This window comes from Squalius cephalus (assembly GCF_949319135.1).
Source record: "Squalius cephalus genome assembly, chromosome: 19".
In the NCBI taxonomy this organism is placed as follows: Eukaryota; Metazoa; Chordata; class Actinopteri; order Cypriniformes; family Leuciscidae; genus Squalius; species Squalius cephalus.
In genome coordinates, this window is record NC_137140.1 from 17,895,125 (window position 1) to 17,913,317 (window position 18,193).

Genomic DNA, 18,193 nt, shown 5'->3' on the forward strand with positions numbered 1-18,193 from the left:
ACACTCTCTCATTTTCCCCTGAGACGGGAGAAATCCGTTATTTACCTCTTACACTTCCTCCTACAATGACGCAAAAATCGTCATTTTGCGTCATTGTAGGAGGAAGTGTAAGAGGGGGGGATTTCTGTTGAGACTACAGACACTAGTTCCTCATCTTTCCCAGGGGGCGGGACCCGCTCACGCTACAGACCTATTACAGATCAGTGGGTGGGACTTTACTCTCTGAAACTGAAAGCAATATCCTCCATCTTGTTTGAAGCTAAGCTAACAGGAGCTGTGGAGACAGATGTAAAGTTATGACAATAGCGGAGGAGAGTGCTCAATATGATATAGAAGAAGAGGATTTCGGAAGTCTGATGCTTGAATCAGGTGTTTGTGGCTACCTTTACAAGCCGCATTATAGCGAAGACCAGCCGAGGCAGAATACCTGCCTGCCGCGGACGAGGAGCCCGGACTGGCTCGAGTTAGGGCGGACTGGTGGCGCCGGTGATCTCATTATGCAACTACGAACACAGAGATAGAGTCCGTCTGCGGCAAAGAATTTCAACGATGACAATTTCTCCTGGACGAAATCTCTGAATCAGACGAGGACACGGACGTTTGTGTTGTGAACTATCCTAGTTTCGCACTGCATATGTTCTGACTGAACATCCAGGTACCATGCAATAATTCACCTTTTCGAAAGAAATACAAACGAGGAGTAATGCACTAATGAGTTCGCCAACTAACTAGACATTTTGTGTGAAATGAATTTCAAGCTCTGGTGGTAGCTAGCCTTGTAGACGGAAGAGTGATTTCTCTTATAGGCAGATATGCGCTTTCTGGATTAGTGGGAGAGGCTTGCGGAGCTGTGCAATGTGGTGCATTGTGGGAGTTGTTGTCTTTCATACAAATGCGTCCTGAAGTTATTTTTTGTCTTTCCTCGGTCACGAAGGCACCAAATTCAAAATTTATTTTACATTTCGACTACATATATGACCCACTTTAAATAAAAAACAATGTTCAAATGGGTGGAATACCCCTTTAAAATAAGACGGCAGTTAAGCTTAATGAAAACGTTTGATTACAGACACAAGATAGAGTCGTCTCGTCAGATGATCATGGGTTTGATCAATGCCCTGCTGTCATGGAAAATCAATCTATGCATTTAAGTTGTGCCATAAAAGACAGATTACGATTTCCATTTAATGTTAAATAAATGCATCCTTTAATGATCTGACCAAAACTACAGTTGCCCCAAACTTACTTAAATTTTTATTTTATTTTTTAAAATTATGATGTGTATGTATGTATGTATGTATGTATGTATATTGAGCTTGCAGCCTTGGGAACACTGGGAAATAGTGGTGATTTCCTTCATGTTTTCTATTTATGTTTTCCATAGTTCCATAGTCCATAAGCTGTAACCAAAGGCTAAATCACTTTACCGTGTGTTCCTTTGTACTCTCCTACCAAGCAAAGATCATGCCTGCATATAATGACAATCCCATGAGGAAAAAACAGAAACAACTTTTAAATGATGACCCAAAAATGACAATTATGTTTACTCGCCCTCAAGTTGTTCTAAACCTGTACATTTCTTTCTTCTGCTGAAAACATTCTTCAAAATATCTTCTTCTATGTTTTGTAAACAGTAAACCTAGATAGAACAGATTAATTGATCCCACTATTGTGTGCATGGTACCTTTAAAAGTGTACCATTGATTGATACCTGTCAGTGTACCTTTTTAAATATCAAGACACACAGCCAAAGCACACAGAAAATGTCTCAGGTTACGCATGTAACCATGGTTCCCTGAGACGGGAACAAGACACTGTGTCCTCTAGAGGACACTTTGGGGAACACCTTCAGTGTAACCGGTGTCTGAAGCATGTGTAAAAACGCGACAATGTCATTGGCCGATGACAGTCTGTGACGTCACTACTGGTGCGACCTGAATTAGACGTCATCAACTTGTTTGTCTGAAGGAGACATAAACAGGCAGGCCCAGTGCATGGCAGAGAGATGCATAACCTGAGACATTACATGCGTAACCTGATATGTTCCCTTTCTAATGGGCACTTGCACTGTATCCTCTAGAGCAGTGGTTCTCAACTCCAGTCCTCGGGACCCGCTGCTCTGCACATTTTGTATGTCTCCCTTATTTAACACACCTGAATCAGATCATCAGCTCGTTAAGAGAGACTCCATGATCTGAACTGAGTGTGTCAGATAAGAGAGACATACAAAATGTGCAGAGCAACGGGTCCCGAGGACTGGAGTTGAGAACCACTGCTCTAGAGGACACTTAGGGGAACAAATGGCCAACACCACCATGCTAAGGTAATGACTGCCTAAATGGCTGTAACAAGCACAAAACAAAGCTCAATGGACTTAGAGTCAGATTCCCTCACTCAGGTCCATGGAACTGTCAGTGACAGTTTTTCAGGGCTTTTCACACTGCGCTTAACCCCAGGTTATCATTGTTCTAAACACCGCTTTTAATAGAATTCATCCATTTTTATTGAATTCATCCATTCAATGACACTGAACCCGCAAATATGCAAATAAGAACGTTAACCCAGGGTTTGGGAATGAACAATGTGAAATGTCAGTTTATGAATACCCAGGATTAATTGTTAACCCCGGGTAAATTATGAGCAGTGTGAAACGAAAAGCAAGATAACTCAGGATTCAGAATGACTCAGGGTTAACTATTTCAAGTGTGAAAAACCCTATTACTCCCTATGGCCACCACCCAAGCTCCATGCCTTCTTAATTTAGACTCAAAGATCTGGTAATGCTAGCCTCTATGCTAGACATTATCTTCAAGTGAATACTCACACAGGAAAACAATAGTTTCCTCACCTGTCACTCATAACCTAATGGAGCTGTTTACTTAAGGGACCCGCAATCAGAGGGAGACGGCTTCGACCTTGTTATAAACTTATGAAGGGACCGTCTGCTTGTAAAACCCCGCCTGTGGAGAGACAGGACATAAGGATTACATAAGGAAGCTAGCCTACTTAGAAACCCGCTATAGGGGGAGGCATGAACCTTATAAACGCCACAGGGGAGCATTTTCTAATGAAATACTCCACCCTGCCTGACCTAAGGTCAGCATCTTGCACAGCCAGCATTCCTGAATTAAGAGTGTTCAACCAGTGAGAAGGAAAGCAAAGCTCAGGAAAAAAGCCGGTTCTCACCAGGACCAGATATGGGGTTTCTGGGGAGCCAATGACTCAGCAGAAAGACCCTCTTATCGAGAGGAGTCCAATGCTCACCCAAGACTGTGATCCCCAGATTAGATCAGGCTAGGACCAGGGACGATTGACCCTTGAGGAAGGGTAACTATACCCACTAGAGGAAACTAGAAACGGCTACATCAAAAAGCTGTCCACAAGGAAGCTGCCTACTTATAAGACTCAGATAGGGAGAGGCAGCTACAACCTTGAATGTTGAATGGCACTAATGATGTTCGACTCCGCCAGTCGGAGATCACCAAAATTAATATTAAAGAGGTGTGTGAACTTGCAAGTACGATGTCAAGGACTGTAATTTGCTCTGGCCCCCTTCCTGTTCGCAGGAGTGATGAGATAGTTAGTAGATTGTGTTCGCTTAACGGTTGGCTGTCTCGGTGGTGTCCGCAACATAATATAGAATTCATAGACAATTGGAAAAGTTTTTGGGGCAAACCTGACCTGTTGAAAAGAGATGGTATTCATCCCTCCTGGGATGGTGCTGCTCTTCTCTCTAGTAATATGGCTCATAGTCTTAGAGCTCAAACATGACAATCTGGGGCTCAGGTCAGGAAGCAGACAGACTGGCTAAACCGACCGTCTGCTAGCGGCCTCGCGTCACCCAGGTCAGATAAATCCCATCACATAGAGCCTCTTTCACCTAGCTATCATCATATAGAGACTGTGTCTGTTCCCCGAATTTGGAAATCCAAAAAACGTTTTAACCCATCTAAGGTTAAAAATTTAATTGATGTTCAACAAATAAAAAACAGCTATAATACAGATGAGCAAATGCTAAAGCTTGGGTTGCTGAATATTCGATCGCTTACTTCAAAAGCACTCATTGTTAATGATATGATTTCAGATAATAACCTAGATGTGCTATGTTTGACAGAAACCTGGCTAAAACCAAACGATTACATTACTTTAAATGAATCAACCCCGCAAGATTACTGTTATAAACATGAGCCTCGTCTGAAACGCAAAGGGGGTGGTGTTGCTGTAATTTATAGTAATAGTTTCAAAACCACTAAGAAATCAAGTTTTAAATATAATTCTTTTGAAGCATTGGTGCTTAATGTAAAAATATATAGTGTAAACGATAAATCACGTTTGAGATTTGTGCTGGCTACTGTATACAGGCCACCAGGGCACCATACAGACTTTATCAAAGAATTTGCTGACTTTCTATCAGAGTTAATATTGACTGCAGATAAAGTACTAATTGTTGGTGATTTTAATATACACATCGATAATGAAAAAGATGCATTGGGATTGGCATTTAAAGACATTGTAAATTCAATTGGAGTTAGACAACACGTGTCAGGACCTACTCATCGTCGTAATCATACTCTAGATCTAATATTATCACACGGAATAAATGTTGATGCCGTTGAAATTCTGCAGCAGAGCGATGACATCTCAGATCATTATCTAGTCTCGTGTAATTTGCATTTAGCCAAGGCTGCAAAGCCAACTCCATGTTTCAAATATGTGAGACCTATCACTTCTGCTACTAAAGATTGCTTTATTAATAATCTTCCTGATCAGTTTCATCATCTCAGCATCCCAGATAGCTTAGAAGAACTCGATATTGCAACAGAAACTTTTAACTCTCTCTTTTCCAGCACTTTAGACACAGTTGCTCCGTTGCGCTTAAAGAAGATTAAAGAAAATAGTCCAACGCCGTGGTACAACGAGCACACTCAGGCCCTTAAGAGAGCAGCCAGAAAAATGGAGCGCAACTGGAAGAAAACAAAACTAGAGGTATTTTGCATTTCATGGAAGGAGAGCTCTATTGCTTACAGAGAGGCTTTAAAAGCTGCTAGATCTGCTTATTTTTCAACCCTATTAGAAGAAAATAAACATAATCCTAGGTATTTATTTGAAACGGTGGCTAAACTAACGAAAAATAAAGCTTCAAGCCCAGAAGTTTCCAAGCAACACAGCAGTAATGATTTTATGAACTTCTTCACTCATAAGATTGATAATATCAGGGACAAAATTATAACTATGCAACCGTCTACTACAGTATCGCATCAGGCAGTGCATTGTAGCCTCCCTGAGGAAAAATTTGATTCATTCGTTGCTATAGGAGAGGAAGAATTTACTAAACTCATTAAATCATCTAAATCGACAACATGTATGTTAGACCCTATACCAACTAAGCTACTGAAAGAGATGCTTCCAGAGGTCCTAGATCCTCTTCTTAATATCATTAATTCATCTTTGTCTCTAGGATACGTACCAAAAAACTTTAAGCTGGCTATGATTAAACCGCTTGTTAAAAAAACGCAACTTGATCCTACAGAATTAGTCAATTACAGGCCGATCTCGAATCTACCTTTTCTGTCAAAGATATTAGAAAAGGCAGTATCCTCACAACTGTGTTCCTTTCTTGAAAGAAATGATATCTGCGAGGATTTCCAGTCAGGATTTAGACCGTACCATAGTACCGAGACTGCTCTCGTTAGAGTCACAAATGATTTGCTCTTATCATCCGATCGTGGTTGTATCTCGCTATTAGTGTTACTCGATCTTAGTGCTGCATTTGACACCATTGACCACAACGTTCTTTTAAATAGATTAGAACATTATGTTGGCATTACGGGAAATGCACTAGCATGGTTTAAATCATACTTATCTGACCGTTATCAGTTTGTAGCAGTAAATGATGAGATGTCTCATCGATCACAAGTTCAGTATGGCGTACCACAAGGCTCAGTACTAGGACAGCTGCTGTTCACTCTGTACATGCTACCATTAGGAGATATCATTAGGAAACATGGAATTAGCTTTCACTGTTATGCTGATGATACTCAGCTGTATATTTCTTCAAAACCTAACGAAACTTATCAATTCACAAAATTAACGGAATGAATAGCTGATATAAAAAATTGGATGACTCGTAATTTCCTACTTCTAAATTCTGAAAAAACAGAGTTTCTAATTATTGGACAAAAAACTTCCTCACGTAATAACCTAGAATACTGTCTAACACTTGATGGCTGCTCTGTTAAGTCTTCGTCGTCGGTTAGGAACCTGGGTGTGCTCTTTGATACCAATCTTTCATTTGAAAGTCACGTGTCTAGTATCTGTAAAACTGCATTTTTCCATCTTAAAAATATATCTAAATTACGCCATATGCTCTCATTGACAAATGCGGAACAATTAGTTCATGCGTTCATGACCTCAAGGCTAGATTATTGTAATGCTCTACTGGGTGGTTGCCCTGCACGCTTAATAAACAAACTACAGCTGGTTCAAAACGCAGCAGCTCGAGTTCTTACCAGAACCAGGAAGTATGACCATATTAGCCCAGTTCTGTCAAAACTGCATTGGCTCCCTATTAAACATCGCATAAATTTTAAAATATTGCTGATTACTTACAAAGCACTAAATGGTTTAGCTCCGCAGTACTTGAGCGAGCTCTTAACGCATTATAGTCCGTCACGTCTATTGCGATCTCAAAATTCCGGCCAGTTGATAATACCTAGAATATCAAAATCGACTGCTGGCGGTAGATCCTTTTCCTATTTAGCACCAAAACTCTGGAACAGTCTTCCTACCATTGTCCGGGAAGCAGACACACTCTGTCAGTTCAAAGCCAGATTAAAGACACATCTCTTTGACCTAGCATTCACATAATACATTATAGACTTCTATAATTTAATGTTAGGCTGCATAGATTAGGTCAGCCGGAACCGGGAACACTTCCCATAAATCCTGATGTACTCGTTACATCATGAGAAGAATGGCATCTACGCTAATTTTAGTGTCTGTGTTTATCCCAAAGTTTTCCTGCAGCCTGCCGGATCCGGGCCATATCCAGTTCTGACGAAGGACCTGCGCCTGGACCCGATGACAACGCAGTGCTGAAGTGCCAACTAGTCTCTCCCTATGGAGGATCCCTCTACCACTCTACAGATAAGGCGTTGTCGGGAAAATTCGTTTCGCGTTCCTACCCCAAAGCAACAAAATAAAATAAAATTCTTTATCAAAATTTATAAGGAAAGACAAGTACTTTGTTTAGGCTTGGCTTGTAGGGAATTCCAAACCTGCGTATTTTCAAATGCTATAGAACCCATTCTAAATGCGCATGTGAACGCCATCAGCGTTTCTCACAGGTTCGCGCTTAAAGTCTGTGTAGAGGGAATGGTGTCGTCTTAGCGGACCCTAATTTAATAACAAATGATCGTTGCGACGGAAGCAAATCAATCAAAACTAACTTTAGATGGAAAATAACTTAACTCTGCTATAAAGCCAAAACAATCTCTGTTACCTTAAATTATACGCTTATCTCTGTGAAGCTGCTTTGAAACAATCTACGTTGTTAAAAGCGCTATATAAATGAAGATGACTTGACTTGACTTGACTTGACTTGAACTTTAGCATACTAGAAAAAGGGAGCCCCCTGCTAAAAACTTGAGGGAGGCGGCTGCCCATGACAATCATAAGGGGGCTACTTGCTCATAGATGATCTCCCCTGACCTTGGAGATCGTGAGTGCTCGAAAGCTGTGACAAGGACCTTGCTTAGAACCCATTATGTTAAAGGTGCAGTCATTCTACCAGCCTCAAGGTGGCCTTCCTGAAGCTTACGCAAATTTGGCGAGGCCTACACCTTGGCAATACCCAAGGGAGCCTCCTACTCACTAAACCCGACACAAGGGGGAGGAGGCAACCAATGATTGGTATTAAGGAGTTTCCTACTTAAAAGGAACCCCTTTAGGGGTGAGGATACTCCATTAAATACCCATGAAGGAACTTCCTATTTAATAGATAGGGAAGGAAGCTACACCTCATGAGCCATAGAATATATTGCAATGACTTTGTGAAGGGACCACCTGCTTAGGGGAGGCAGCTTCAACCTGAAAGCATTGCAGTGGCTCATGGATGGGCTGCCTGTTTAAGGCCCAAACTCTGGTGAAGGCAGCCACAGCTTCAAAAGGCATAAGGGACCCATATTAGGTGAGACAGCTTCCAACTTAAATATATATGAAGTGGCTCATGAAGGAGCCACCTGCTTAAGGACTCCAACTTTCGGAAAGGCAGCTACCACTTCAAGACCTAAGGGGGCTGCCTGCTTAAGGAATCCGGTATCAGGGGAGGCTTACTTTAGTACATAAAATGACTCGTGAAGGGGCCGCCTGCTTAGGGACTCAGCATCTGGGGAGCAGCCGCAACTTCACTAAAACATGAGGGAGCTGCCTACCTAAGGAACCCACCATTATTACAAACGTTGTCCTGCTCCACTTCACAGACGTTGAGTGAAAGGAGAATATAGAATGACGAGACACTCATTTTATTATAAGACACGTCATACGTCATTACACTATTTCTACGTCATTGCACATGGGCAAACCACCCCTTTCAATTCGATTGAAATTTCATTGATTAACATGTTTACATGAAGGCTTTTCAGTCCGATTGAGCCGTCAATCTGATTACTAATGGATTGATGATGTATGACGTGAGGAACGAGCTGTTCTTCCTGTTGAATAAAGTGTCATATAAATGAGTGTCCCTTCATTATAAAATTCTCCTTTCACTCAGCGTCTGTAAAGTGGAGCAGGACAACGTCCCACCAGTCCTTGTTCTTTCGGATTCTCATTCACAGACGACTGGTTTTGGGTGCGGAGAGTGGCATTTTTACTGCATGATAAATATAAGCAGCCAGGCACAATGGTTCATATGTTCATTGTCTCCAAATTATGACCAGAAACGGATACATTTTAAGTCTGCTGTTTAAAACGAATAAAAAAACAATGTAGGAGAATGGTTATCATGCACAAACAGCGAGTAAATCTGTATATCTGTGCAGTGTGCGCATGTCAAAAAATCAATTCCGATTTGAAACTTATAACATATAACTTGTAACATATAAACGCGCACATCAAACAAATCACTTGTTTGGCGTTCATGTAAACACTACATTCAGATTCATCAATCGGAATGAATTCAGTCCGATTGAAACAAAAGTTGTGCATGTAAACATAGCCATTGTGATTACCCGTTACCACTGCTCAGAGTATGAAAATCAAATTCCCTGCTCTTAGCAAAGCCATCCCATAAATGATTCAATGATCGTGCTCGTCATGGTGCGGCGCCCTGGGCAATTGCCCAGTTTGCCCAATGCTTTCGCCGGTCCTGACCACGACTATGGGGGCCCATTTCCCCCTTGACTGTCAGCTCATCCATCCACGCTGGATAGCAGCCAGGCCCTCAAGAGATATCTGGCAATCGTTTGTAAATGTCTCATATGTTGACAAGTTATATAATTATCTACCTAGTTTCCTAATATGACAACCTGATACAATCGTGACCTTCGTACAATTGCGATCAGATCTCTCTGAGATTTCAGGAGTATTTTGTTTCAGTGTCAAAATAGCCTCGGCTGAACAGGTTGAACCTAGCACTTCTCACTTTAAGTGCCGGAATTTTTATAGAAACGGATCATTGTCTTGAGTAGCAGTGTGTTCCAAAGCATGGGCCGGAGCACCATTAGATCGCAGCAGTTGCAGATTATGCATATTATTTTCTTCTCAAATATTAGCCTGCTTGGTCATGCTTTAAACCAATATGTATACATTATCTATATCTGAAAATGTGTGCTTCCCTACTATGATACAGTACACAAACAAAACCCAAATGACCTGTCTGCATCTAGTAATATTCAGAAGAGTGCAACCAGAATCAAAAAGCTGAAAAATTGTGTGCTGGGAGGCTCATTTTGACTGCTATAGGTACCAAGAAAGTATTCCCTTGTGATGAAGTTATACTTGTTTAACAACACCTGAGTAAACTAAACCATTGCATTAACAATTAGCATTATTGGGTGAACCAATAGCATGACTTTGGGGAAGGGACAACCTGGTTGCCTACTTACATTCAAATTTGAGGTAAGATTGTTTTTTTTTGTTTTTGTTTTCAGCTAGCATATATTAAAAGTGACATTAAAGGCACGTATAACCAGTGTTGGGTGTAATGCATTAAGTATTGAATTACTGTAATTGAATTACTTTTCCCTTGAACAAGAAAAGTAAGGGATTACTCTTAATTTTTCTGTAATTTGATTACAATTACTTCTGATGTAACTGCATTAAAGGGTTAGTTCACTCAAAAATGAATTTCTGTCATTAATGACTCACCCTCATGTCGTTCCAAACCCGTAAAACTTTTGTTCATCTTCGGAACACAAATTAAGATATTTTTGATGAAATCCGAGAGGTTTGTTTGTTTTTTTGTGCACAAAAAGTATTCTCGTCGTTTCATAACATTAAGGTTGAACCACTGTAGTCACCATGGACTATTTTAACGATAGTCTTTACTACCTTTCTGGACCCTGAAATTTGCTGCCTATGGCAGATTCAGAAACCTCTCGGATTTCATCAAAAATATCTTAATTTGTGTTCCGAAGATGAACGAAGGTCTTATGGGTTTTTGACGACATGAGGGTGAGTAATTAATAACAGAAATAACATTTTTGGGTGAACTAACCCTTTAAATACTGTATAGAACAATTCTAAATAAAACAATAGTGGATTTAACATCTAAATTTGTTTTTAATGTAACCTTCTCCCTTTAAATACATTGGTCAGTTCAAGAATAATTTATGCAATTTTATATTATTTATTTGAAAGAATTAAAAGAGCAATTTCATTTACATCCTTTTATTGTTTAACTGGCAGAGGTTGAAATAGGATTTAGAAAGTATTTATTAATAAGCAATGCAATTCTTTTTATATAGTGTAATTAGTACTCTAGTAATCTAATTACACTGACAAAGATGTAATTAGTAGCTAGGAATTAATTACTTTTTAAGAGTAACTTACACAACACTGTTCATAACGTTAAAGATTTTAAATTCAATTTCAAATAAATGCTGTTTTAGGATCCACCAAAGAATCCAAAAAAAAAAATATTGGTTTCCACAAAAATAATTAAGCAACTGTTTTCAACACTGAAAATAATAATTGTTTCTTGAGCATCACATCAGCATTTTAGAATGATTTCTGAAGGATCATGTGACACTGAAGACAGAAGTAATGGCTGCAGAAAACTCTTTGCCATCACAAGAATTAACAATTAATAATAGTTCAAAATATTAGTTTTTACTGTATTTTGATCTAATAATTGCAGCGCTGGTGAGCATAAAGGACTTTCAAAAACATTAAAAAATCTTACTGACACCAAACTTTTGATTGTTAGTGTATATAGTGATTTCCACCAAATAAATATATTTTGCATAGTGAAGATAGTCATTCATTACCTGTGTTCTACTTTTGTACAAACAATTTTTTAAATAAAAAGACTATGCATAAAAACATCACTCATAACAGCAGAAATTATAACAGTTAAAATATAGCAAATAATAATTAGTTCTTTTAAAGAGCCTAAGGTGAAATGTATGCAGCTCTTGTTGTGCTCTCTGTAGTTCTTCATTTGACCTTCAGATTCTTCTTATGACTTTTAAGAAATGCTCTAGGCTCACATTCTAGACAGGAGGTGGCAATAACTCCAAGCTAACTAAAATACAAGTTAAGGGATCTCTCTTTTATCACAGAACAAAACAAAATCTTTGCAGTATAACTTTATTCATTAAAAATGAATGAGCAAAGTTGAAATAAATACATGGTAAATACATTTGTATTCAGTCATTGGAGAAGATAAAACCATAGCATGAACACTGGAGTGATTCAGACTGACAGACGATATAAATACATATAAAGCCACTTCACAAGTCCAAAGAAAATCACATGATGAGCCACAAATATGCAAAAATACACCACTTAAAAGTATCCAATTACGCAAGCCAAACCAGGATAAGTAGGGTGACTGATATACACCCTACTAGTTAGAGGCCATCTACTAGCATACTGCAGTATCACTAGACCTCTGATTGTGTCCTAAATGAATCATGAAACTGATGGCACAAAGCAGAGAATTAATTGTAAAATAAATAATGTTTTTGTTGTTGCGACCAATACTACTGTCAACCACTCTATTTAAAGAATAATAAAAAATAAAATAAAGTTCATCCATGTTATGCCTAGTCAACAAACATGAAACATTCACTGACACACACAAAAATCACATTACCTAACTTCCTTTCATGCCCAAGAGAGGATGAGAAAGGGTTGTCGACAATTACTAAACTACACTAAAAAAAGAAAAAGAAAAAAAAACCCGACGTTTGAGCTCAGACACAAACCTTTACTTAAAAAGTTTACAGTTTATCAACAGCTACAATTTAAAAGCCCATCAGAAACGGAGAAAATGCTTGAGTTAAGTAATTTTAATAAAATAAGCTTTTATTAACTGTGGGCTTCTGTAACCCTGGAGACAAAGCGCTGTCTCTTTAAGAATGCTGGGTTAGTTTGACAGCCTGATTGCCAGGCTATTTTAGCTGAGACCAAGCCCCTTACTGACCTACTTTCAACAAGAGCATGGGACATTAGACCAGGCCCATGTTGAAGAGAAAATCCTAAAACATTTTAGTTTTCATTTCATATTGCAGCACAATTGAGCTTCTTGAACAAATATACACTGTATTATCCATAAAATCCCTATATTCTAATACCACATAAAATGGTATTAGAGGAGTCCAAATTACATAACGACTAAAGACGAACAGCTTAACTGGGTTCATCATAGAACCCTGGTTCACAAAAAATAATACTACACTGTACACACAATCCACAATATGTCATATTGCTGAAACTTTACATCTAGAGCTTACATTATCACTGCTGTGCGTTTTCCTCCAATGAATTGTTTCATGAGTGTGAATGTGAACTGAATTGACCACAATCGCAGGTAGTCGATTTGGAATTGGAATTGGCATGACAGGAAGTGGAATTGATTGATATTTAACACAGGCAATGCATTCTGGGAAATTAAGTCTATAAACCTATAATTTCAAAAAATTTCAAAAAAGGTTTTAATGAACCAACAATGCTACAATTACAAATACATCTTCACCACCATTCAAAAATCTAAATTCAGTTGATGCACAACCCTGTTGGCTGTTAATCATCATATATCAATATCAATATCATTGCCCATTGTCTTTCAGTGAATGCAGGCTGAATACAGTTATAAATTGTATTATCAGATCTACAACTGTAATCTACTCCAATCCGAAGCCCTCTGCATTTGAAATGGCAATAGTTAACTTTTGCCGTAATTCTTTCTTGCTCTTGTATGGAGGTAGACAAATCTGGTTGAAGCATGTATGCGACACTGGAAGCCTGCGAAGAAGATGAATAAATAAACTGTAGAGAATGAACATGCATGCAGTCGTTTCACTGCAATCAGCCATTGTGATGATTACCAGTCAGTGGAGACATCAATCTTGGAGATCTTGAAGTTGAGGTCGGCCATTCCACCCACAGGAACGCGGTCACTTCCTGTGGTAAAGTGGAGCAGTTTCTTTTGCAGCTCCAAAGGAAAGGCCAGAACCACGTCCCAGAAGGCCCTGCAACACCAGAGAGAACAGTCACTTTTCTACTAATAGACATGCATTTGAAAGCATGACTATAACAAATTGTATACAAGACATGTACCGGATGGTGGGGTCAGTCTTGCTGTAGCCCTCATACTGCACCACTCGCTGCAGAGAGCCCATGTCCAGATTAGGACTTCCACAAACCAGGATCTCAACCTCTTCTGGCCTCAAGAGCTACATAAATGACAGATTTAATGAGTCCTTATATTACTTCTATAGTTATAATTAGATGCATATTTGTGGAGAAAAATTGTTAATTTAAATAACGTATAAAAATGATGCATTTATTTACACACAATCACCTGCACATAAACATTGCAACAAAAAAGTATGGGTAACACTTGATAGTAAAGTTCTATACATGAACATGAGCAATAATTAACATTAATTACAGTTATTTAGCACAAGCAATAGCAAACATGAACTGACAATGTATAAATGTACACTGCCATTCAAAAGTTTGGGGATTGTAGGTTTTTGTTTAAATGTTTTTTACTTTTTTCATGTTACTTTGGTGAATAGAAAGTTCAAAAGAACAGTATTTAAAATGATATAAAACAGAAATCTTTTGTAAATGTCTTTGTCATTTTTGATCAATTTAATGTCTTGCTGAATATTAATCTCTTTCAAAAAACAATTTGAACGGTACACTGTAAAAAATTATATGATCAGTAAGTCATGACAACATTTTATAAATTACTTTAACTCATGAAAATATTTGTTTTAACTATTTTAAGTTATATAACATTCAACTCATTTTTCAAAGTCAGTTTAATATCATTTAAGTTGAAATTACTTATATAGCCAAGTTGATCAATTAATGTCAATCCAGGTTTAAATAAATAATTGTTATTGTTAGTTTATGATACCTAATATATTAATGTTAAAATTAACCACATTGAAAAGGGTTAATAAATTATCCTACAAGTACCAACTGACCAATTTATGCATTCTAGCATTTGCATTCCTTATACTTTTAATTTGGCACAGCATCTTAAAAAGTCATGCTAGATGCTGAAAAACAGCAAGACATGACAAAATAAACCAAATTAAAATGTTCAACAAAATAAATGCTAATTTATTAACATTTAATAAAAAAATATGTCTTTAATTAAAAATTTCAATTAAAATAAAGGGTTGATTGACAGCCCTAGAGAAAAAAAAACCTTAATTAAAGAAACAGTCAAATCTGCATATTAAACAATGTTTTGCATGTGTTTGCATCACACATTTCATACACACCAAAAAGAAAAAAGAAAAAGTAAAGTAAAAGAAAAGTAAAGTAAAATTACTCTGTGTTGGTATTAACATGAAACCCTTTCTAATGCCACACCCTGCACGTACATAGACTGTGCTGTGCAGTGTGTTGAGAAACAGACAGACAGTGTGAAAAACAGAGAGGACGAAAGATAAAGATAGGTCTTTAAGCCACAAAATAGGTAGCAATGGTCCAAACCAATCTGCCACGTTCTTCCCTGCCCCCCCCCCCCCTCCACCTCCACCTCCACCTCACCCCTCCCCGTCTCACACCACACCAGGACCAGCGAGTCAGATATTACCGTTACAGAGCCTCTTACATAAGCAGCCAGGGACACAGTCAACTGTTGCGTAATCACTAAAGACAGGGAGGGTCTAAAGTTGATCATGGTTAGTGGAATCAGGCCAGAGGAGGTCTGAAATCATGTTTATTTCTTCTCATTGTTACACTATTTTACCACTGTAACACTGTTAACCAACTAGACACATATACAGCTGATCCTACAACATACAGAGAGAAAAAAAAAAAAAAAACTGAGCAAAGCATCTTGTGATTGTGCAGTTCAGTGAACCCTGAGAGAAACAAATGATTCACAGGCTGAACATTCCTTAAAATGGTCTGATGTATTTACTACCCCTCTGCTTTTCTTTTTTTTCTGTGTGCATCTCTTGATTAAGAGAGCAGTCTGGGGTATCACCATATTGGGAAGTCTAAATCGAGGCTGGATCATCACCAAGATAAACATACGTGCAATTTATTATTTGCCCTGGTGCATAGAGAAAAATATCCAACAAATACACTTCATCCAGAACACTGAACACATCATCAGTAGTTTTAGGTCCAATGAAGTGTTGTTTTTATAAAAGAAAGTTTTGCAATAAGAAAGAACATGTGTATTGGTAGATGTGGTTTCTTATGCAAACTATTCCAGGGCACAGTTTGAAACACACTCCTTTAACATGCATTAAAACACAAGAATTTTAATTAAGAACTATTAACTCAGCAAACTGCACGAAATCTCAAATAGTGCCAACGTGCAAAACAAGCAACAACAAAACAACTTCAACTTCTGCTGATACAAAACACTGTACATCACAATAACGACATTTTCCCACCGTACAACAGCTTGGCATGAAAAAATAAGCTCAGGAAGTCTATAATGTATATCAGTTTTGGTCTCTTTAAATTGTACTGGATATTCTTTCAGGCAAAATATAAATTGAAACTGATATTCCAATTTGAATAGAAATATACTTCTTCAAGCATAGCTCATTTTGTAATCAATATTTATTTCCATTATTATTGTGTTTTGTTCAAAAGGAATTTATAGGTAACATTAATAATTAGTAAATAATAATAATAACTATTTATTATTATTAATAATATATTAATTGTTATATTTTATTATAAATATTTTTTTATTTTGTTCATATTTTATTAAATGTCTTTTCTTACAGACTACTTTGGAGTAACGTATTAGTAATTACAATAATAATATTTATTTCAATAATATGAAATGTATTAAAATCTCATAAACTAGCCATTAATTTAGTCAGGATTGGCTGTTTTTAAACAAATGGAAGAGAGCATGTTAAATGACATACTCGTGAGCTGTGAAAATTCTGCAAGAAACTGCGCCTTTGTTCAGGTTCCAATTGACATGCTAAGCAGAGCTAGAGACTTGCATTTTTCTGGGGGTCTCTATGTATTCATTCTATTTGACCTTGAATCCTGAGGTCTCTCCCAGCCAGTAGCAGAAGAGCCTGGATATGGTATGGAGATTGAACAAACAAAGCAGGCCCAGTTACACGGCACCCTTCCAACAGAGGGGGAAGGGATGGACCATACACAGATGTAGCCTTCACACAGACACACACACACACACACACACACACACACACACACACACACACACACACACACACACACACACACACACACACACACACACACACACACACACACACACACACACACACACACACACACAACGGCCCACAGACCCTGCCCTCTCTCCTGCCTCTGAAACTCTCTCTGTCTGAGAGCCACTAGTAGAATATTGCAGAGCTTGCTTTGCTAAAAATGATTAGTTGAAGTGAAATGTTAAGCTGTTTCTTGGCTTCTACTCACTTGCTTCCAGAGTATTCCCCTCAGAATTCCTTATTCATTTACCATGCAATGAGGATTTTGACGAAAACTATACAGCAAACTTACCATCAGGGCATTTGAGGCACAAACGCTGTGAAAACCATGATAGAAAGCAGCAAACTGCCTGTAGATGGATTTATTCAGCAGGAAATCAATGTAGAGCTGGACGTATTCTGTGCAGGGACAAACAGATCAATCCTTCAGTAGCGGGAATAAGACAATGAGGCAATTCATGTTTAAAAGTGAAAACACAGTCATGCACATAACTAGAGAGTGGAGACTCTCTCACCTTTTCTGTTTAGGTTGGTAACAGGGATCTTGTCCCCTCCTGGTTTCAGATTATATGACTTGACCACTCCAAGTTCTTCCTGAAAAACCTAGAGGGAAATGTACAGAAATGACCTCTGCTTCCATTATCTGTAGAATTGATCGTCTAGTTCAATCAGACAAACATGCTTATCTATTAGATACCATGGAATGAGAGGAAAGTCTGAGAGCAAACATCCTGATTGTACAGGTCAAGTTTAGAGACTCACCTAAAGACTCACCTGAAATGTGGTGTAAAAGTCCTCTTCAACGTTTCCTTCATAGCTAAGGAGTTCCCCAAGCCCATGAGCAAGATCCTGAAATGTACACACAAGCACTTACATTAGACAAATATTCTGAATTTGCAACTTTTTATATGTGTATTTCTCCTTTGCAGAGGAAGGAACACTTTTCAATACAAATCATAAAAACCTGCATTGAAAATAAAATAAAGTAGAGATGATAATGTCTCAACATATGTGACATTATGTGAAGTATCTGTGACTGTGTGATCATTAAATCTTATGTTAAAGGGCTGCACTTCATTTTAGTTTGAAGTCTGTGTGGCTAATAAAATAATACCGTTAATAGCAGATGAGATGTTGTACTGTTTGAGGCAAATGGCGGATATCTTGCTTTTTTTTTTTTTCATTTTAAGAAAGTAGCTTTAGAGGTTCCACGTCCACATTACCTTTGGAAAAAGTTTGAAACAAGGAAGCAAACAACGCCCGCAGGCAGTTATGTAAGTTTGGAG

The 18,193-nt window shown here is 38.2% G+C and overlaps 1 protein-coding gene across 5 annotated transcripts in view; it reads right to left on the reverse strand.

Annotated features, from left to right (window-relative positions):
- hectd2 (HECT domain containing 2) overlaps positions 1-18,193 on the reverse strand; it is a 46,863-nt gene that overhangs the window by 11,828 nt on the left and 16,842 nt on the right. For 3 of the 5 annotated variants that reach the window (XM_079850627.1, XM_079850628.1, XM_079850631.1), the window contains 5 exons: positions 17,682-17,756; positions 17,423-17,510; positions 17,200-17,306; positions 13,786-13,901; positions 13,554-13,697 (listed from right to left, as the gene is read on the reverse strand). In XM_079850627.1, the coding sequence (XP_079706753.1) occupies positions 13,554-13,697; positions 13,786-13,901; positions 17,200-17,306; positions 17,423-17,510; positions 17,682-17,756 (530 nt within the window). Of the gene's footprint in view, positions 1-11,800; positions 13,471-13,553; positions 13,698-13,785; positions 13,902-17,199; positions 17,307-17,422; positions 17,511-17,681; positions 17,757-18,193 lie in introns of those variants that run through there. The other 2 variants (XM_079850630.1, XM_079850629.1) reach the window with 1 other exon arrangement.